The 21,881-nt window shown below is 46.9% G+C and overlaps 1 protein-coding gene across 3 annotated transcripts; it reads right to left on the bottom strand.

Moving 5' to 3' along the window:
• Nucleotides 1-15,268: 15,268 nt before the first annotated feature.
• ADCYAP1 (adenylate cyclase activating polypeptide 1) lies at nucleotides 15,269-21,268 on the bottom strand. Of its 3 annotated transcripts, none has more exons than XM_055706477.1 (6): nucleotides 21,019-21,268; nucleotides 20,532-20,639; nucleotides 18,485-18,619; nucleotides 17,895-17,990; nucleotides 16,945-17,082; nucleotides 15,269-16,403 (listed from the first exon to the last, which is right to left on the bottom strand). In XM_055706477.1, the coding sequence occupies exons 2-6, from the start codon at nucleotides 20,630-20,632 to the stop codon at nucleotides 16,244-16,246; spliced, it is 630 nt and encodes a 209-aa protein (XP_055562452.1). In that variant the 5' UTR covers nucleotides 20,633-20,639; nucleotides 21,019-21,268; the 3' UTR covers nucleotides 15,269-16,243. The 3 variants fall into 3 exon arrangements, with proteins under 3 accessions (XP_055562452.1, XP_055562453.1, XP_055562454.1); XM_055706478.1 differs by lacking the exon at nucleotides 21,019-21,268 and adding an exon at nucleotides 20,797-20,885; XM_055706479.1 differs by having other exon boundaries at nucleotides 15,269-17,082.
• Nucleotides 21,269-21,881: the final 613 nt, after the last annotated feature.

Raw genomic sequence — 21,881 nt, 5'->3', positions numbered from 1 at the left:
TCCCAGAAGCTCAGGGGCAGCTTGCAGCCCTGGCCAGCTCTGCCCGTGAACAAAGCCAGGCTCCAGGCACCGCAGCTCATGCGGGGTGGATGGATGAGACAAGCCCCTGCCTTGCTGTTGTTCCCCGGGCAGTAAGGGAAACTGCTTGCAAACAGCAGGACTTCACGCCAGCTGAATCCCCTTTCTGCAACAATATTGCAGGCATCCCCGTTTTCTAAGGTCTTGCTGGTTTGAAATGCTGTGGTTTTCATTGTCGCTTCTACTTTACAGGGTGACCAGGAATGTTTACCAGCAACTTAGTGTGGAGAGAAAAGGGGCAGGGGCGATGGACTGTCAACATTAGACTGTTAGACAAGAACACATCCCCCACAAGCACAGTACCTTCAGAAAAAAACCAGAGAGCCTCCCTGCAAAGATGCTTACAGCATTTGAGTCTGAAGAAATATGCCTCCCTCAGGACTCCTCTTATGGCTGCCAGAGTTATAAGGGCCACATGCTACCACATCATTAATATGGTGTGTTTAATTAGCACATACGTGTTGTGTGGTGTTTGTTTTGAAATCATACAAATCTAAACGCATTGTGCAAACTCCCTGCATTAAAATGACAAAATAAATTGTGTCTTCATTCAGGCAGCAAGTTGTGGTGGTAACGTACTGCAGAAAAAAAAGGCTGAAAATGAGAAAGAGAGGAAAAAAAGTAAACAGGGAACTAAATAAAGAGATAATGAAGGAAGGGAAAGAGTTAATTGGCTGTGTATTAGGACACTAAAAAATTAAGGAAGATTTCAAGGCATTAACAAAGCTAGCATTTCTGGAATGTAAAACGGCATTTGTATTACATAGCTCAATACCATGCTAGGAATCAATATTCTCTGAAATGCAGGAGAATTTAAGAAGGTCGTTGCTTTGTGTAATCATGGTCCTTTTGGTAGTGCCTCCCCATGGGATCTGTAAGCCAATGGTTTCTTATAGAGGGCTGACAAATTTTCTTCTTAACGAATATGAAGTTTCTCTCAGGTCAATGGCAAGATAATGGGAAAGGAATATTTACAGATCCCAGGTTCATTAAAGCCTGAAATCTGTACCAAAGACCATTGCATAGTTTTCCTCACATGAGGAGGTCGTGCTCAGCCAGATTAGTGGAGATGTTCCCACTAACCATCCACCCATCAAATGCAGAGGTGCTGCAGCATGAGGTCCTTTCTTGGCTTGATAGAGCCTGAATTTATTTCCTTAAGGGCATGGTTCAAGGTCTGCTGATAATGCCAGCATTTCTCCAAGGAGTTTCAGTGGACAGCCAAGTTATCACTGAGCTCCTGGTTGTGGTTTTATTTATGTGCTTATATTGGAACTTCCTTTACATTTATTGTCTGCAGTTGCCTACGTGACCTCAGAGACCTTTTAAAATTAAGAACACTTTACTAATGCAAATATGAACTCCTCATCTGTTTTTCTTGTTTGTGCAGTTCCTAGCAGAATGGGGGTTTTGTCTGTGACTGAGCTCCTAGTTGCTATGGCAATACAAGTAATAAATAAATAGTAAAATTAATACATTGGCATAAAATATTCTGATTTAGTAAGCATGTTCTCTAGAATAGTAATAACAGCACTTCCTACAGTTTAGTTTTCTGAGCAATATTTCCCTACCGGGGTGCCTCAAAACACTTGTTAACAATGTCATGCCTTATACACACTATAAAATGGTAATGCAGCTCTACCACGTATTACTGCAGCATTTCGGCAGCGCTGGTCATTGCTTCCATTCTCTGTTGTCAGAGGTGTGCCTGGGAGAAGACGTATGCTGTTGCGGGCCAGGGGGTGCACGTGCATGCACACACCAGAGCCAGGCGTGTTCGGATTGGTGAGTTTGCACGTATGGAGGACAAGCAGTAACTTCATGGGCTTCTCTCCCTCAACAACACCATAATGTGCCCACTCTCATTCAGACAAAATCCCTTTCACAGTTCTCTGTCTGTGCAAGAAGGCTACAAAAGAGCTCTAATTTACATTTATACTCACTTGAAAGAGTACATTTATTTATCATAGAAAAAAATTAAGCTTCTCTAGCCAAGATACAAGTTTGTGACATAGAGCTGTAGATCGAGTCGTTATTTGAAAGAACTGCAGAACTGATGCTTCCTGAACAATCTCAAAATTACAAGATTTTTCTCTCTTTTTTCTGAATGTGTACTAATACACATTTCCATTGTAGATGGACATAAGTTCTAAAAATTGAAACCATGCAGGAAAATAGCTATTTTTCTTCCTGTTTTGCAGAGAAAATAATGAATATTGTGGAAACCAAAGTGTCTGAAGATTTGTTTCTTTATGTAAACAAAATTATATTTGCGCCTAAAAAAATGATACATAAGATCATACAGAGACAGAAACTGCTGCTAGGTATATTTATAAAATGAGGAAGAATGAACTTTCATTCTTGAACAGTGACAGATGTACCTGATAATATCCAGCAGCTCTGCTGGTCATTGAAATGCTTAAGTATATTTTGGCCTGTTGACACACTTCTAAAATAGGTGTAAAATTAAATGTTAAAAAAGAAAGCGTAAACACTGCTGGCTTGCAAACAAAAAGGAAGGTTAAATGTACAGCAATCAGAGATAGTAAAAAGACCTGGTACTGTGCAGATGTAAAATAAACTCATATTTCTGAAGACAAACCTTGAAAAATTAACTCAGTAACTCTATGCATCTTCATTGCAATACATTTAACTACATAGGACTAAGGACCAGCAGTAACACATTCAATAGCATGCGGGAATTGCAGTTGCTTACTACTGCAAGCTTTAAAATAAAGTGACTTCTGAAATAGTTATTAGTTACAGACAACATTTCTGAAGAATTAAAGTACAGAAGTAACAATATCATAATAAATAGCTTTTGTCAGCTGTCTCCTAAATTTCTTCTGTTTTTCATAGCAGGCCTCAGCAGGGAAAAATAGGAAATTAAAAACAAACAAACAAACAAAACCAAAAAAACCTATGTATTTTCCCTACCTTTTTCCTGATCCTCTGGTTGCAGAAGACTCTTTCCTCCAACTCACTTCTTCATTTATAGAGTGTAATCTGACTTTACAACATAACAAACATCCCTTGAAAGAAGACATTACATGGGAGAAAAATTAACTTGCAGTTCAACCACAGGCAAAGTGATGTTCTGCTCTTCTGCTCCTTTGAGGACAGCAGATTATTAAAGATCTGACTTTCTCATGAGAAAGCAAGAGGACAAACATGCAATAGTGGGGGGGGAGGAGGAGGATGTGACCCTCATTTCTCCAGCTCACAGCTTAATCACTGGCTTCTGCTTGATGCTGTGTCCTGCAAGGGTGACATCCCTCCTCCACACGCCTAGCAGGTGACACCCTGAACATTAAGTAGGTGAAGTAACATCTGGGTTGTGGATCTTGCCAAAAAGTCAATGTTTGGTTATGTCAGGACTTTAGGCAACCAAGCTGATGCTTGCCCACAGAAAACTGATGTATGTTACCAGGACAAAGAGAGACATCACTGAACTTCAAACATCTGTACTGCTGGGTGGGAGGTAAAGAACACAGTGCTGTCTCAGGCACGAGGCCATCTCTTCCCCCTGCTGGCTCCAGCCTTCAATGTCAAACCCTGAGATACAACTACCACCAGCCTACAAAGCAAATTTATCATGACAAGCACAATGATCTAGGGACAACAGCTGCCCAGCAACTTGGCCCTGCTTTCACTCAGATCAAAGAGATGAGCTGCTTGTTAACAGCAGTAACCTCGATGCACACTTTTAATGCTAGTTTCTACTCAAAACTGAGAGTCTTCTAATGTACTCCAAATCCAAAAGCCGGGGGAGAAATGAAGGAATAGGGTCTTGTAAAAGAGAAGCCTGATACTTTTCCATATCTTTATCCTCCAAAGGTGGAAAAATATTCAGTGCTGTTGGTTAGGGAGCCAAGTTTTGAAATGGCAAGTAGTGGCAAGCTTAATGTGCAAGAGCAGACCTGTGTCATTTATACTTATTAAGCCTAAAAATCAAGATCTAAAATAGGATCTGCACAGTCTGTACAGAGTTAAAATAATCAATACAAGTGGGTTCTGCATTAGCTTTATGTAGAGCATAACCTGAATTGCAAGGCTACGTTTGGTTACCCTTCAGCTTTCTGGTTGAGCAGCACATAGCCTACCAAAGGCTCACTCACCCTCCCTCTATATCTTTGGCAAAAGCATTCAGGCCACCCCTGCAGCACCGGTCCACCAAGAATGTTTCCAGGTTTCCTGTCCTAGTTTCAACTGGGACAGATTTAATTTTCTTCTTAGTAGCTGGTGCAGAGCTGCGTTTGGGATTTGGTATGAGAACAATGTTCATAGGACACTGGTGTTTTCAGTTGTTGCTGGGTGATGTTTATACTAAGTCAAGGACTTTTTGGTTCCTTGGACCCTGCCAGAGAGAGGGCTGGAGGAGCACAAGAAACTGCAGGGGACACAGCCAGGAGAGCTGGCTGAACTAGCCAAAGAGGTATTCCATACCATACAACATCATGCTGAGTAAATAAACTGAGGGAAGAAGAAGGAGGGGGGGTACATCCGACATTATGTAATTTGTCTTTCCAAGTGACCATTATGCACGGTGGAGCCCGGCTTTCCTGGGGATGGCTGACCACCTGCCTGCCCATGGGAAGTGGTGAATGAATTCCTTGCTTTGCTTTGCTTGCTTGTGCAGCTTTACCTATTAAATTGTTCTTATCTCAACCCTCGAGTTTTACATTCCTTTCCAATTCTCCCCCCCATCCCTGTGAGTGAGGGGCAGCGAGTGCATGACTGCATGGTGATGGGTTGCAGACCGGGGTTAAACCTAAACAGTCCTTTTTGGAACTCATGACCCCTGTTTTACTTCATTGAACAGAATAGCATTTATGCTCAATATCATTCCACATCAATGTCCACATTAAAGTACTGCCTGTAAGTGCTCGTCTGCTGCATATGCACATTGCTTCCAGCCCCCACCAGGCAGCATGACAGGGAAGCCCCCGTTGCTCTCCCCTCTCTTCCACTGACCATGAAGATTAAGCTGTGTAAACCTGAGTGTTTGGCAAAAGGTTTGTTGAAATGCTTTACCGCAACTGGAAGAAAAGATTTCTTTCACAGACAGTTCCATGTGTAGGTTGAGGAGGAGAGCAGAGGGCACAATTGCTGTGAGGTTGGTGGCAGGGTGCAAGCAGCTGTGGGCACTGGGGAAAGGCACCTGGTTTGGAGCTCACAGTCATTACTACAAATACCTCTAGCAGAACTGGAACTTAAAATTCCTTCCTCTCTCTGCTAAAACTCTTGAGAAAATGCTCCCCAGCTCCTTAAAAAACAAACTGCTCACTTTCTGCTGGCTGGAAACATAATAAAACCCCAGCATCCCATGTAATCTCAGTGTATATGTTACTTTTGTTTCATCTGATAGAAGTCAATCTTTTCCACCCAGGATTATACACTCGTTACAAAAGGAAGTCCACTCCGTGTCCAGCTTGACTTTTCCCATGATGGTTGGTATAAGGTACTCCACAAAGTGATGGATCTGTCAACACAAGACAATTTGATTTGTGTTCATCCCTATCAGAACGGACTTCTGCTGAAGCATGGCTCCTTGCCAGTCGAAACCATTACCTGAAGTTTTCCCTGGCTATGTTGCCTGTGTGCTGGCATTGATGAATTTTGATGGTTGGGTCGAGTGCTCTCTCCTGGAGATATCTTCTTATTCTGCAGCACTATTTCCCTCTTTAAGCTAGAGTGCAGAGCTTCTGCTGAATTCATGGAGTCCCACTGACTTTCCTCATGACCATTAGAGACTCTGCCACGGATCATGCGTGCCCTGGTGGCAGCACAGGTGGTATGTTGTAGAACCATTGTCAATGTGGAATTATTTCTCATCATGGGGGGAAGGACACAGACTGTTATTTTTATCTTTATAAACCCATCTGGACATTTTCAGCTCACCAGATATTTTCTTTTCTTTTTTTTTTTTTTCTGATTAAGGCAGCCAGACTCTTAACAAACTCCTGCTGGCTTATGTCTTTCACTGCGATGTGGAGCATCTTAATCCTAAGTGGTCAGAGAAAGGCAGCAGCATTTCCCTGCCCCTTTCATATTCCTATGGCAATGAGCCTGGGATGATTGCTCCACATGCAGAAAGTCATCAAAAGCCAGAGGGAATTCTGTACTTGAAAGAGTTTCAGCCACAAAATGCAGCGAGTACCAGCAGCAGCTCTCAGTGTGCTTCAAAGGAATAATGGGTGCATAGCATATCTGGTGAACAAATGATACAGTACATATGACATTCTTTGGGTATTCTGAATCTTGGCAGGTATTTTAGCAGTATCTCTTTTTGCCTAGCTGGTTATGCTACAGTTTCTGTACAATTAGGTGTGTATACATATCAAAAAGAGAACTGTTCAAAACACAAACAATGCAAGTCTTTGACCAAGCTGGTGAAAGTGTCAGACGGTGAAAAATTATGCGATTTCTTTAATATTTCACTTTAATCACTGCAAGTTGTTAGGTAAATTACTGAATCAGCTGAAACTGTTATTCAAATATGTGGCTTTGTACTACAAAAGTATACTGAAACACTGTTGGATTTACCTATGGTTTACTTGCAAAAATTCACTCCTACATTTCAGACTCAGGCTTTGGAGCAGTATGGAAAGCAAGTTATCATACAACGCTTTCTTGCGGTGCTTGTTCTAGAGGCATTGTTACAGAAACAGAAGTCAGAATGCTCCTGATACATAAAAAGTAGCTGTACTGGGTATAAACACGAAGTGAAATAACTTATAAGTCATGACCAGAAATTTTTAAAAGCTCTAAATTGTAAACAAGACAGGAAAGAATAGCTCAGGTAAGATTTGGGGGTTTTAATGAGCTGTGACTTTTCCATAACATCCAACAACATCTAGCATGTACCCTGCTTGGGAATATACAAGAAATGATACTTTGAATATAGGTACTCAGAGTATTCAGGGATTTTTATGCATGTAACAATGCGATGTATCAAATAGCAAGAGCATACAGTGCATAATTAAAACACGAAATTAATTTCTAAAATAAAGTTAAAAGTGGACTTAAAAAGGGAGCCACCCAGTCGATGAAGTCCACCTGGTCTGTTAAACAGTCACTTAAAGGCAGCTTACAGAGTAACAAGTCCTTAATTTACTGATGGCCATATGCTCATTTTGGCAAAGATGATCCTTCCGCATGCCCTGATTTGTAGACTTCTCCTAAACTGTTGGTGACCATTAGAAACAGGCTGCTTGGCTAGCCTTTGGCCTGGTCCATATGGATGCTCTTAAGATCTCACCATTAGAACTGAGCAGAAAAGTAGTCAGCCCCTATTTCCCACAATTCAAATGCGGAGGAACCGAGTTCTTCTCCTGTGGTGCCTTCTCAAGGTCTCTGCATGGTCAGTACAGCAGAGCCCTCTGACACCCTCTTCTCCTGCCTTGCACTCACAGGATGTGCCAACCTGGTCCCCACACAGGTGCATAGGTAAGGCGTTTGTTGCCATTTAAAGGCTATTTTTCACCTAGCATCTACCTATAGCAAGGGAAGCTAAAAAACTCCCGCTGGTTTGTGTCTTCACTGTGTTACCAAGCATCCTAATTCGAGGCAGAAGCATTTTGCTGCAGAGTCAGAGGACACATTATACCCCTTTTATCAGTACACAACCCCAGTCATAATGTATGCCCACAGGAAGAAACATTTCCCATGCAGGGGATGACTCAGACTAGGTCAAAGCAGAGATATAAGGAGAGTGGAGAAAAGTGAACAGTAACTGCAGTTTACTAAAGGTGGCATTTATCTTAACAAAGTGACAGCTGCTCACTGTGGAGTTACAAGGAAGTATTGTGGGGTTTTTTGACTCCGAAGCCCACCCTTTACGAGCCACTGACCTGGAATACAAGAAGACTACACATGCTGCAAAAGTCATCTTTAATAAGATAGGGTCAGATTGTGATGAAGCTCACTCATATTTGAGTGGCCCTTTCCTTCCGCTTGTGGCCCCATGGACATTAATACCATCACTATTGGTAAAATAAGGCTGAGTAAGGTGCAACTGCAGTTGCCCTCCTGTTGGGCACTGATAATTGATAGCTTTCAATAGATTTAAATTTCTTTTTTTTCTCTGAGTGCCCAGCCCTACTGGACAGTAACAACAGTATGGGGTTCCCCTGGTAGGACTCTTACAATGACCAGGTTATCGAACTGATTTTACATCCCCACCCCATGGTACCTCCAGCTATGCTAGAGCTCAGGAGCGTGAGTTGCAACAGCCGTCAGGAATTAAGTTGACTCTCTGTTTATAAGATTAAACAATGACTAAGCTTAGCAAAAAGCATAAACAGTGGTGTAATAAGGCTGTCATTGCAGTATAACTAGAATAAAATGAAACTGTTATAAAACATAACTGCATTTTATTATAGCAAACGCAATCAGAAAACTGCTTCCTTTTAGTAAAAATGTTCCACCTGTCTGCATACAGTGTACCACACAAAGTCCCCTCTTGGCTGTATCATGACTCTTTCCTGATGCAAAACACAGCACTGCACCAAACCAGCTAGAGAAACCAGAAATCATTAACCAAACATACTCTTAAAGAGTCTGGCCAGTTTTCCTTAGTTTTTGTGTATTTGCTGGCCCAGGGGAAAAATAGATACAACCTACAGAAGCTGTACAAAAGCAGAGTGACCATTCGGTTTGTATCAGAGATGGGCTGTGCTTTGTACCATCCATCTGTCAGGCTGTGCTGAGGAGATATGCCACGAGAGTGGAGAGGAACACGTGAGGCTTTAACCCACGTTGCACAAGAAGAGCATCCCGGGTCTGGTGCAGAGGAGACAGGCTCGTAACCTGCTGGGAACAGGCTGGCCACAGCCTGCTTACAGAGAAAGTGCACTGGTCTTCCCTTGTTCTGGCCATGAGTTTGTCTTCAGAGGGACCTCTTGGAGGAGGAATGAGCTGGCTTTCACACAGGCTATGGCGCCCCATTACCTGCATGGTTCCCTCAGCCTGCCAGGAAACTCATCGACCCACAGAAAGTCTTGGGAGGGAACAAAGCCTAACAGAATGACTACGTGTAGTTTTGTGGCAAGCAGCTAGCAAGAGGTTGGGCTGGGTTCTGGTTCATTTCCTTGCAACTGGGGAACACCTCTTTGCTCAGGTATCACTTGAACAGACCTCACTTTTTTATTTATACTCATTAATGACAGCATTCCTGAGACACAGATGTCACAAGGTAGTATTTGCAAGGTCATCAGGCAACCTGATTTTAAAAACCCACACCAGCTCACTAAATAAAACTCGCTGATTTACCATACAAGACCAGAGAACCAAAGATACATAAAAAATCAAGTAAGAAAAGAAAAGAAATTGTGATGCTTCTTTTTTTTTTCCTTTGTTAAGCACTGACAGTGTTTGAGAAAAGTAGAGATGTAAAGGGAAAAACTTGGAGACAGAAGATCCAAACTTCCCCTTGATTCTAAACTTAGCTCAGCCACTGGCCCACCGTGCAGATGACTCAGTGCACTTCCTTGAACTTAAATCGTTCCTCTTACAAAACTTGTTAAAGAAAGACGTCAGTGTAAATTAGATGTTGTGTCTAAGTTTAGCTATGGCCAATACATAAATATTGGAACTTTAATGTGTTATCATTTTTGTCTGATGTAGAAATATGTGTATGTACCTACACATATGCATACACATATATATATATAGCAAGGGAGAGAAAGATTTCTTTGTGCTATTTTTACGATTTAATTTACATATATTGTTATTTTGCTGGTGACATAAGAGCTCACAACTGATTAAAAGTTTAACCATTTTCAGAGCAGCCTGATTCCCACACCGCCCAAGCACTCTTCATTCTCTCAAACTGTCAGGGAAGTTTCAATCCCATCCAAGCAGTGGGAGCTGAGAGAGTACACGTTCGGCATATAACATACATGATGGCTGATTTCTTGTGACACTAATCTTCACTCCTGAGGGAAAGGCAGTCATTTATTCATAACTTTACCACTCAAAAGTAACCATTCTTCTCACCATGGAGATAAATGTCAAAATAGAGATCAGCCATAGGCTGAGTCTAATCTAATCTGTCCAAAATGAATATATATTTAGATCTGTTGTCAGATCTCAAATAGTAAATGCTTTAGCCTGGGCAACTATTTTCTCAGTCTGCACTCTCCACCTATAAATATGCATACCATGTTGGATATACACTATCAGAGAAGCATATTAACCCTGCAAAAATGGGCAGGATGTGAGGCTGTCCAACCTTTCTGGTATGAGCAAAGAGTCAGAGGACAAAGCACAAGACTCTCAGAAGTGTGTAACAGAAAGGCAAAAACATGCAATTTTTGTTAAAGTGTTTCTACCCTTGAAGACCCATCTGAAATTAGCAGGCCCTTCACTCCCAAGTAGTTGATGCAGCAAATGAGAAAAACAGACTCCAGCCTGGGTCCCTGTTTTGAAGGATCTGTGGAAGATGGCAATGGAAATTCCCTTTCTCATAAAACTGTTAATTTTCAACATCCCCCTCATTTCTCCAGGTCACATTTCCATTTGGAGGATGTCAGCTGGGACGTGTTTGCTCCTCCTAGATCCTTTCCCATCCAATTATACCTATGCAGTTATTCATATCCTGATATTGAGACTCTGGAGAACACCACAGAAGAACCAGCAGTGATTGCCATTTTTCTGTCCAGCTTCTCTGCTTCATGCTACTATAAATCTCCATGACATTCTTTTTGAAGTGGAATATCTGAAATTCATCTCAGAGCCTGAAGAGAAAGAGGTCTTCTCTCAGCGACCCACATAAAGAAATTACACTGTTTCAGGGATAGGTACATCTACCTTTCTTAGGTATTTCATTATTGAAGTCGTAAAACAAACACTCTTGTATAAACGGCAAACACAGGATGATTGTTTCCAGTGCTTGTAAACTGGCATATTTCTGGTGCCCAGATATCCTTGTTCAAAACCAAATCCCATTTTTAGGCTAGGATAAACTCTATCAACCATCAATTAACTAAATATTGCAAAAGATGCATTAGTTTTTACACGTATTCTGCCTTAGCAGTTCAGCCACATTACCTCTAAGACATCACGTACTACTTCTCTACGTATTACAGGTAAGTAAAGGAGTCATGGTCAGTTTCAGCAAAAAACACTTTCAGATGTTCCACATGGATTTAAAGTGAACGGGACCTCAACTGTGCCAGGATGGGATTGCCTCTAGGAACCCAAGTGCAAAGCAAGGAGATTTGGCCAGGAGCCTGGTATGAGTCACTTTTGCTCTGTCCTACCATTTGCACTTAGAATGGGCCAAGTCTTTCTCTGGCATAATTATACAGATCTGCACCAATGCCGGATTGGGCCCGTGTATCACAAATACACAAATATACAAATGGTATTGCTGGAATGGGTCTACACTTTCTAAAGGTGGCAGTAATGGGTGCCAAGTGACAGCGGAGATGATAAAGCATGGTGGTGGTGCAGAAAAAGATGAATGCCTACCAGAGTAGTAGCTCAGTAAGGTAAACTCTCTTGAAAAAGTTTTTTAAGACAACTTAACACAAAGTAGTACAAAATAGGAACAGAGAATGATGGTGTCACTTCCAGGCCACAGCTTCTATGCATGTAAAGTGATCATCCAGAAAAGAGAGGTGTAGGAAAGGGTTATGAACAATCATGATCTCCCAGCATGATGAAATGGCGAAGAGAGCAAACACAACCCTTGTTAGCAATGACCAGCTCCTAAGGAATGGGAAAGTTACTACTTTTTGCCACATCCTCAAGGTGTCCTCAAGGTGGTCATTGCTAGGTACTGTAACCATTCCTAGCCTCAACACTTTAGCAAGGATGTTAATGAATACAAATGGTTCAGAAATAATGCCATCTGTGGAGAACCTCTCTCACGGTGAGCACTTGGACATCAATCTTGCTACCTCAAAGACAGGGCATAGAGGAGAGTAGATCTCTGCCTCAGACTGCCTACATGGAGAGGAAAATCTACAGACTCAGAGATTCTTCAGGAGGCTACAAATCTCTTGGACTCAGAAATGAGACAAACTGAAACAAGGAACAGAGTGCTAAACTGCCACATTTGGAACAACTTACCTGGAAAATTTGCCATTCCTGCAAGTCTTGTAATCAATACTGCTGTCATACAGAATAGCTCACTCAGAAATTAAACCCTAAATGAAGGACTCCATGAAAACCTACGCCCTGTATTATCTAAGATAGAACAGATGAACATAACAGTGCCCTTGGGTCTTAAAAATCTATGAGTGTAGTTAAGAGGACATGTACTTCTAGAGGCTAAGCATGAGGTCCCTAGACTTTTCAGGGATGTGCTTTCCCTGAAGGTTTTTCCTGAAGAAAAACTAAATAATTTATCCTAGAACTGGAAATTAAGCTGCAGAAGTATTGAGTAACAAGCCCCCAAATAGACCAAACTTCCTCCTGATTTTCTATTTTCTATTTTCCCTAACTGTAGGTGAAAACGTATACAGCCAATAGATTAACTTTTTTGAAAAAGGCTCCAGAGGCACATGGTGAGGAGGTCAATACCCTCAGAAGCAAATCCTGTGAAAGGCAGATGCTGGCCACAGCCAGGTTTACACTGGGGCTCTACAGTCATTCTTGCTTCCTCAGCCAGCTTTCTCCATTTCTGCTGTTAGTCTTATAGCAGCATACAGAACATCAAGAATCCCCCCAAAACTCATGTTAAAGGACTCAGTATTGCACATTCTCCAAGTGTATCATTTCAGATGGCAGTTTAAATCACTAGGAACAGAGCTGAGCTTCTTTATTAAATACTTGATTTGGTGAAGAGGAATTTCAGCAGAGTGAGGCTAGGACCATCTCTATGTCATTTTCAGCAGAATTTCCATCTTCTGCACATCTTCAGCGAGTGCTGGGACTAGATGAAGATGACCATATTTTTCAGGTGGACCAATCCCAAGTTTCATCCTCTAGCTACCAGCACTTAGAAGGTCTTCAGCTTGGATCTCTTAAGCATGTTTTCAGTTTATTAGGGCAGGAAATTTAGTGTGATTATATGTATGAGGACCGCATAGTTTACTGAATAAACCTAACAGCAGGTTTTTGCTGTATGCTGCCTTTGGGAAACAGTGACTTGGTTTTCTTATGCTATCTTGTCTGAGAAGTGATTGTCCTCTCCCCCTCCCCCAATAGGTATTTTTTGCATTCTCCTCTGACCCAGTCTGCATTTATCAGAACTTCTATCATGCTTTGCACTAATTCCTAAGACATAGCACTGACATCACCAGATTTCTAAGTTCTCTCAGTGTTTTGCAATTAGCCAGTGAAAAGCTGCTGTTGAAACTATCCTAGGAGGTGAATTTGTGGCAGAGAGGATATGACCAGTCTGCTTCAAATCCTGGACTTAAGAGTTTTGAAAAATAAATTGCTAGGAAATTGACATTTAATTCCTGTGATTTATGTTTGTGTGTGGTTGTGTTTGGTTTATTTTAATTGTATAATCTTAGAAGGAAATAAAGTTTCCTTTAAACTAAATTGCTGTTACTTTTCAACATACTTAGGTAAAGTCCCTGAGCTAACAATAAAAAATAATCAACATAAGCAGCTATTGCTAAACTAAAAGTGAAGATTAAAGGTCGGACATCCTGACCTCTGCTTTGAGACAACAAACTACCCTGCCTGTGCTTTTTTCGTTGTAGCCACATATTACCCTCTAAAACCTAAGGAACTCTTTGTTGTGTTGCCATCTCATTTCTTAGGACAGCTCAGTATATCCTTAATCCAAAGAAAGATGCTGCCATTGCCCAAGCTGGGTGACGCCGGGAAGCACATTATCACATACAGAATGTTCATTAAAAGTGGATTAGGTAAAGATGTCATCAAACATACCTATTCTGCTTAAAATAAACGGCTTCTAAGCATAGGAATTGTTAGAGGAATGAATGATAGGCACCGACTGATTCGGTTTGCATATTTTAGAGAGTGTCACCGAGCTGGTGTGTGTGGAACTAGGCTCTTTACTTCTGCAGTTCTGTTTAGTTTACTCGAACAGAGGAGCAGCCATCAGTAAAAATATTAGAGGTTATTTGGTGATAAAATGTGGACACTTAATAAAAAGATATCCCAGACATGAAAAGTTAGAAGAAAGAAGAACACTGCTTAAAAATGAACTAATTAAAAAGAAAAATTAAATGAAATGCAGCTTTCACTCTTAGGTTCTAGATTTCTCTCCCCCAAACATTAGACGAAATTGCATTGTTTACAAAAATTTATTAATACAAACTTTACACACTTTATATAACAGTTATCAAAGTCCTAGTTATAGATATCATGTGTGTAATAATACTTTGTTTAAGTTCTTTTTATATTCATTTGCACACAAAATAAGTTCTCCAAGACTAACATCTACCTACTATGTATCTCAAATCTGCTCAAATTTTGGTAAGGCTGTTGGCGTTTCTAAAAAAAAATAATTCATACAAAGGATAATAACCTAGGTGATCACTTCATAATGCTTGCGACTAGCCACTGAACTCTAGCTGATAAAGGTCATAAATAAAACGTCAAGAGAGCCCTATGTCATTACACCACAGCCGACACAAACACAGCAAACTCTGCCCGTTGCCAAAGAACAGAAGAAATGCGACTAAAACGCAAGCCGATGTGTTGCAGCATCGTAGGGCCACTAAATAGCCATCCGTGAACTCGTGGCGATTTACAAGGTGAAGAGAAGGCACGAAAGCTGCAAACCGCGCCCCGCGTCCCTGGGCCCCGCAGCCCGCGCCGGCGGCGGGCAGGGCGGGCAGGGCGGGGAGCGGCCGGGGCAGCCCGGAGCAGCGGTGCCGGCAGCGCCCGCCGGGGTCTGCCCGCTCCTCTCCTCGCCGGCGGCCGGCGGCTCTGCCCGGCCGGGGAAGGGGGGTTTTACCCGCCGCCTTTTTTTTTTTTTTTTTTTTTTTGGGGGGGGGGCGGAGTTGGGGGGGGGAGGGGTGTTGCTTTCCGACGTCTTGAACGCGGGGCTCGCTTTGTGTCTTTGGAAAGACTCCTGTAAGGTGTGTGTGGTGAGCTGGAAGGAAGCAGGTACCTGCGTGTCCTCCTTCGCCACCTGCCCGGGCGGAGGGACGGGGCCAGCCCCCGGGCGGAAGGTAAGATAGGAGTCCGTACATAGAGAGATGAGGTGAAAATGGTTTATCTCGTTAGAAACCCGACCACAGGTGAACACTACACATTCTTTTATGACAAAAGTTTGTTTTATGAAATAAATTTTACTAAGCAATAAGCCAGAATGTAGAAAAATACATTTTACCTCCAAACTCAATAAACAAGGAACAAAAACTTTCGTAGTAGTGCATAATTCTTTAGTGGTAGCTACAACAGGGGTTCCTAAACTTGTACAATAAGAGCTTGCATAAAACAGAACAAAGGAGTGAGAGAGCGTTCACAATCTTTTTTTTTTTTTTTTTTTTTTTTTTCCCCAAAAGAACACAACCCAAAAAGGTGACTCAGGTGGGTTAAACAAAGCTCATAAAAGTGCGAAGAGAGGATGAGAGGCGGGAGGGTCTACAAGAAAAAACAATCAGAAAGAAAAGAGCAACTCCGAAATAAAATGCAAAGGCGAGAACCCTACTCATTACACATGATGAGAAGCATGGACAGCACTGGAGAGTAACACACTGTACTTTGCATCCAGGTCCAGTACCGAGCTGCCCGGGGCAGTTGGGTAGCGGATCGGAGGTGGGATCGCCTCGTCTTCCCTCGACCCTGCGGCACCGGCGCCGGTACGGGCTGCGGTACCGGCTGCGGCCCGGGGCGCGCCGGGGGCCGCCCCCGCTCACTTCCCCACTCTTTCCAAACGGGTCCTGTCTCCGCTTTCGCTTTGTTCTGCAACTCTGCCCAGCCAGCCAGAAGAGCAGTGCACGGGGCTTAGTACTTACTACCCTTGCTGCTGGTTCGGGATTTAGGGGTTGGGGTTTGGCTTTTTTTTGGTTTTGTTTTGATTTTTCTGTTGTTATTTTGGGTTGTTCTTTTTGAAACTATTTCTCCCTCCAATAGGCAACAGAGATGTACAATTTAGATCGAGCTGTTGTTTTCACAAGAGAATGATCCTCTAAGCTCATTGTTTGAGGAGACACTAATACAGATACAACTAGAATTAAAGAAAGCAGGAGGGGGAAAAAATTCGAAATCTAGAGGAATGGGGACGCTACCCCTTCAGAGAGGCTAGCGGCAAAGGAGCCTCGAGACTCACCGGGGGAAGAATCTGCTTCACCAATTCTCCCAAATCATTTTCCTCATAATCCCCTGGAAGCAGGGCATCCTTCTCTATGTACAGTAGCAAATGGTGAAAATTAATGTCTTCGACCCTGTCGCGGGTAAAAATACTATCCTTTTAATTTCCGTTACAAAAATAGGAGTAATATTCAAAACAATGATTGTCTTTTTTTCTATTTATTTTATATAAAAACATAAACAGCTCAGGCGAATTCTTGTTCTTGTGCAGGCTTTATATGAAGAATTGTTCTTTAGTATTCGTAGTAGTATTTATATATATTTATATATTATATATAACTTAATGATTGGTCCACAAAGTAGATCTGTGCGTTTCTCTAGTGCTTTTGTACAAAAGAAAAACAATATTATTATCAAAATATTCATTTAATGGCTTTACTTCATACATAAATACATGTTTAGATAACACAGGAGCGGTGATTGTTCAGTCAGTTTGGAAATGACTTTTGTTTTTGTTTAGAATTTTTTTGTTGTTGGGTCTCTCTCTCTCTCTCTCTCTCTTTCTCTCTCTCTCTCTCTCTCTCTCTTAGGACTTTGTATACACAGGAGTGGCTGGTTACTTATCGCTACAAATACGCTACTCGGCGTCCTTTGTTTTTAACTCTTTGTTTATACCTTTTCCCCAGGACGGCTGCTAAGTATTTCTTGACAGCCATTTGTTTCCGGTAGCGGCTGTAGCTGTCCGTGAAGATGCCGTCTATGTGCCGCTTGGTCAGCGGTTCCGCCTCGTCCCCCGGGCCGCCGCTGGCACCGCTGCAAGCACCGAGAAGCACAGCTGCGTCAGGCGGGGCCGCTCCGCCCCCTTCCGCGCCCCTCCGCTCCCCTCCGCACCGCCCCCACCCACCCACCCCGGCGCAACACGTTGCGCGGAAGATGCGCGGGGAGACAAAGGCCGCGCCGAAACCCGCTCCCGAGGCGGTGCGCGCAAGCGGCGGCGGCGGCGGGAGAGACAATATCCCCCCGACATGAATTATTCATTGCGGCAGGGAAAGCTGCGCTCCCCCGGGCTTTATTAACGTGTTACCTTCTGCCGAAGGGCGGCGGGTGGCACCGGGCTCGCCCCTGCCCCGCCGGCGGCGGGCGGCGCCTGGGGGTGCGCAGGGCTGCAGCCAAGCCCGCCCCCCCCCCCGCCCCGCTTCAGCCGAGCCCTCGGGCATCGCTTCCGACAGACTGCTCCCCCCAGCAAAAGCGGGGAGGTGGCCCAACTTCTTAATTTTAAATCAGCTGGTTGCAAATAATTATAGAGACATATATAAATATATATACACACACATACATATGCACGTATATATATATATATGTACACCCGAGCGCATCAAACCGCACAAACCTCCATGAACGCCTGCGCTGAGAGCCGGGCTCACGCTGCGCCGGGAGCGGGCTGGGAGCCGCCGCCGGGGCCGGCCGGGGTTTGGGGAGCCGGGCTCCCCCAGCCCCACCGCCGGCGCAACAAACCCCCAGCCCCCGCCGGGCCAGCTTTGTTCCCTCCAGCGGCGGCCTTTTAAGCGCCCCCGCTCCAGAGGCACCAACGCCCACCCCGGAAAAGAAAGAGCAGAAACCCTTACCCGACCCGCTTGGCCATCAGGGAGTGCAGATATTTCCTGGCGGATAACTGGCCCAGGAGTTTCCTGTAGGCTTTGTTGAAGAGCCCATCGGCGTGCCTGGGCGGAGGGAAGAGCCCGGGGATGAGCGGCGAGGACCGGGAGGCGGCTGCGGCGGGGTGCGCCAGCCCGGGCGGTGGCGGTGACCGTCCCTCCCCGCCGGCGGGCGGAGGGCGGCATCTCCCCGCGTCCCCTGGGACCCCTCTTCCCCACCCAGACCCCTCCCCGCCGCACTTGCTCGGCTCCTCGCTGCCTGGGCATTTCTGCTCCGTTTGCGGGAGCATCGCTAGCCCTCCCCGGCGCGGGCGGCTCCCCCGCTCCCTCCCCCGCGCTGCTGGAGGTAAGGCGGCTTTTCCATTTCTTGTAGGTTTTAAACTGGGCACCGGGACCCGAGCAGCGTGGTCGTTTGTTTGGGTTGGGATTTGTTGTTGCTGTTGCTGTTGGCTTGTGAGGTATTACAATTATATTATTTCTTTTTTTCTCAATCGGCTCGGCCAGACCCGTTTTGCTCCCGGCTCAGAATTCACGCCTGACACCCCGCGAGTTGCAGTCACCTCTTTTCCGGTGGGTAGTACAAGGTGTACATCTCGCCGATCATGGAGGATGGATTCGCTATACCGAGGGGCTCGTGGTCGTAGGCGAAGTCCTGCAGGGTGTTCCCGTCCTCGTCGTAGACTTCATCCTCCAGCCTGGCAACGAGAGCAGCGAGGGGAAGGAGTCAGCCGGGCTCCGCGGAGCGCTGCGCTCCCCGCTGCCGGCTCCGGGCTGCCTCGGCGGCCACCCCCCGGCGGAGCCGACCGGGGCGCCCCGTCCGACTGCCCCCATCCCTTCCCTGCGCCCGCCCGCTCCCCATCCCCGCCCTCCGCCTCCTCTGCGGGGCAGGACCGCGGGGGAGGGAACACACCCGCCGTCAGACGCGCTCCGAGAAAAGCCCCAAACATCCCCCCACCCCCGGCCCCCGCCCCAGCCCCAGGAACAGCCCCGCTCTGCCACGGCCACGGCTGGTCGCTCCCCGAGCGGAGCGCACGCACGCACAGGCGTGCCGGCTGCCGCGCACATACACGCACACGCACACACGCGTGGGGTGCCAGGGGCTGGGCGGGAGCCAAACTGCCTCCCCGGCAGAGGCGCGGCGGTCAGCGGCAGCCCGTGGGGCCGGGGGATGCTTTGCCGGTTGCTGTTTTTCGTTGAATGGTACTTCTGCCCTCTGAGACGACGCCAGTTTTGTCCTATCCCCCACCCCCACCCCCCCCCACCCCCCGCCCCAACCCGCTCTCTCCCTCCCCCTCTGCGGTACGATGTAGGTCATTGTACGTTACAGGCAGCTATTTTTGTCTGTGAGCTTTAGCGGAGGCATTAATAATAGATGCCGCTAAAGTGTTTCACTCCTGCTAATTCAGGCGCTTCAATGAAGGGAGCCGGCTCGTTGCCGGCTAATGGCCCCGCAGGCCGCCGAGCCCGCTGCCCCGCAGCCCCTCTGCCCCGGCAAGGGAAGGGGGCTGCTCTGAGTTCGTGCAAGGACACCTCGGAGCCCCAAAAAGGACACCCTCCTCGGACAGCCTTGCGCGCCCGGCATCGCCCCCCCGCTCACAGCTGAGCCGCACGGCGGTGACCCCCGCAGGGCATCCCGGAACAGAGCCAAGCGCCGGTGGGGCCGGACAACAGCACCAAGCCCAAAACTGTCGCCAAGCCAAGCAACAACCGGTCGCCCAAGCAGGCTACGAGCAGGGTGGGACCAGGCTGGCAGCGGCCGTCCCGGACCGGGTACCCTGCGCCCCCAGCCGCGGCCCAGCGTGGGAAAGTCGCTTGTGCCGACGCCTCCGGGGGTCCCCCACTCCTGCCCCAAACACAGCGGGGTCCAAACCCCCCCGGCTCCCAGGAGGAATGGGCCAGCACAGGCACCAGCCTGCACTGCAGCCCAGCCTCAAGACAACTCCGAACAGACGCGGAAAACCGAACAACCCTGCGCCAGGCTCTTTCCCCCCTGGGAAGGGAGGTCGTATGCAAGACAGGTAAACGGGAAGAGACTGAATCCCCGACAACTCCAGTGCTGCGACACGAACCGTGACAGCTCTCACATGTTTGCAGCCCACGGCGCACCCGCCCCCCCCGCCCCCCCCGCCCCGCTCCCCACGCTCCGGACAGACGATGCTCGCCGTTCACCCTGGGCGAGCTGCGGGCAACCGACAGCGGCCGGGGCCCGTGCGGGACAGGGGGCAGGAGGGGGGGAGCTGCTGGGCCACGTCGAGGTGCGGCCGGGACCTCGGCCCGCTCCCGCCGAGACGCAGCAGAGCGGGTCCCCCCCTGCCCGGGGACCAGAGGCCGCAGGTTAACCGCGCCGAGATCCCGGGCAACGACCCTGGGGGGAGCCAGTGCTGCAGCCGGGGGGACCCCCCTCCCTGTGTGACCCTCCCGGCGGCTCCTACCCCGGGGCAGACGGGGTGGGCACACAACCGAAGCAGAGAGGGTTTCGTTTGGTGATTCCCCCCCACCTCCCCTTCCACTTTCTTCCCCTGTAAGATTCCTATGCCCTTAGCAAAGCTGGGGCAGCCGGGGCTTGAAGGGGTCCCGGCGGAGCCCCCGGGCGGGGGACGGACCTACCTGAGCGCCGGGTACTGAAGTCCGGCCGCAGGTGAGCAGTAGACGCTGCAGTGCATTATTATGCCATAGACCAGGAGTGCTAGGATCGCTTTGCTACACATTGCCACTCTGTGCAGGAGGGAAAGGAAAACCGCTGTCAAAAAAACCCCCACCATCAAAAACAAAAACAAAACAAAAGAACACCCAACCCCCCCCAAAATCCAAACCCCCCAAAACCGAAAAAAACCCACCCCAAAACAAAACAAAACCCCACCCCACGACCCACCAAACCCCCAGCCGAGCCTGGGGGGGAGGGAGGCAGGGCGGCCTCGGGGGGCAAGCGCCCTGGGCAACCGGGTGCCGGCGCGGAGCGGCGCGGAGAGGCGCGATGAGGCGCGGAGCGCTGCCCGGCGCGGAGCGCTGCCGCCGCCCGCCCCGTCGGTGCCCGCCCTCCCGCCCGCCCCGGGACCGCTACGGGAAGGCCCAGCGAGCCGCCTCGTGTCCTTACCATTAAATTCTAAAACACCCGGCACTAAGAGCGTTTGGCTGCGAAGCTAAAAGGGCAGGTGTTTTTTAAAAAAAGAAGAAAAAGAAAGAAAAAAAGATCCAAGGGGGGGGGGGGGGGATGCAAGCTGTCTCCCAAGTTGCGGCCGAAAGGAGTTAACACCCTCGTGGCATCGCCTCTCCGATGGGCAAAGGACCCACGGGATGAAGAAGACGCAAAAGCAGCGGTTAGTTGTTTGCTGGTTTTAGGGGAATCCACTCACAAAAAAAAAAAAAAAAAAAAAAAAAGAAAAAGAAAAAAAGATAGAGGAGGAAAAAAAAAAGAAGACGAAAAAGATAAAGGAAAAAAAAAAGTTTGCAGGTAGCAGCACAGATCTGGAGTGGAGTCTGCAAAGGAAGGGAGAAAGAGGGATGGAGCGAGATGTTGCCGGAGAAGGGAGCGCAGGGGAAGGGGGAAGAGAGCGAGCGAGCCCGGGAGGGAGCGGAGGCGGGGAGCCGCGGGCTGGCTGCGTGCGATGTTGTCTTCCCCAGATCTCTCCCCTCACTGAGCGCCTTCAGCCTTTTCCTCTTCTCTTCCTGCTCGGTGGCTCCAAACTTGACCAGCCTTCCGCAGCCTTCCGTCTGATACGCAATTAGTAACAAAATCTTTGCAAACACCCCGCTTCTGAAAGAGCCCTCTTCGTAAACATTTGCCTGCTTGTTACCTTAGAGAACGGGCAATATTGTTTGTTGCCCCCGTGATGGTGTCCGGATTTTTATTCATGAATCAAATGCCTTTTTTTTTTCCCCCAGTCACGTAATAATCGGGTATCAGAAAAGACGTCACCACCCCAATTCCTCAAGGAACACATTTCTGTGTCGTCCTCA

Source organism: Falco cherrug, chromosome 3, assembly GCF_023634085.1.
Source record: "Falco cherrug isolate bFalChe1 chromosome 3, bFalChe1.pri, whole genome shotgun sequence".
Taxonomy (NCBI): domain Eukaryota; kingdom Metazoa; phylum Chordata; class Aves; order Falconiformes; family Falconidae; genus Falco; species Falco cherrug.
The sequence above is the reverse complement of the archived record's forward strand: the minus strand, read 5'-3'. Positions and strand labels throughout refer to the sequence as shown.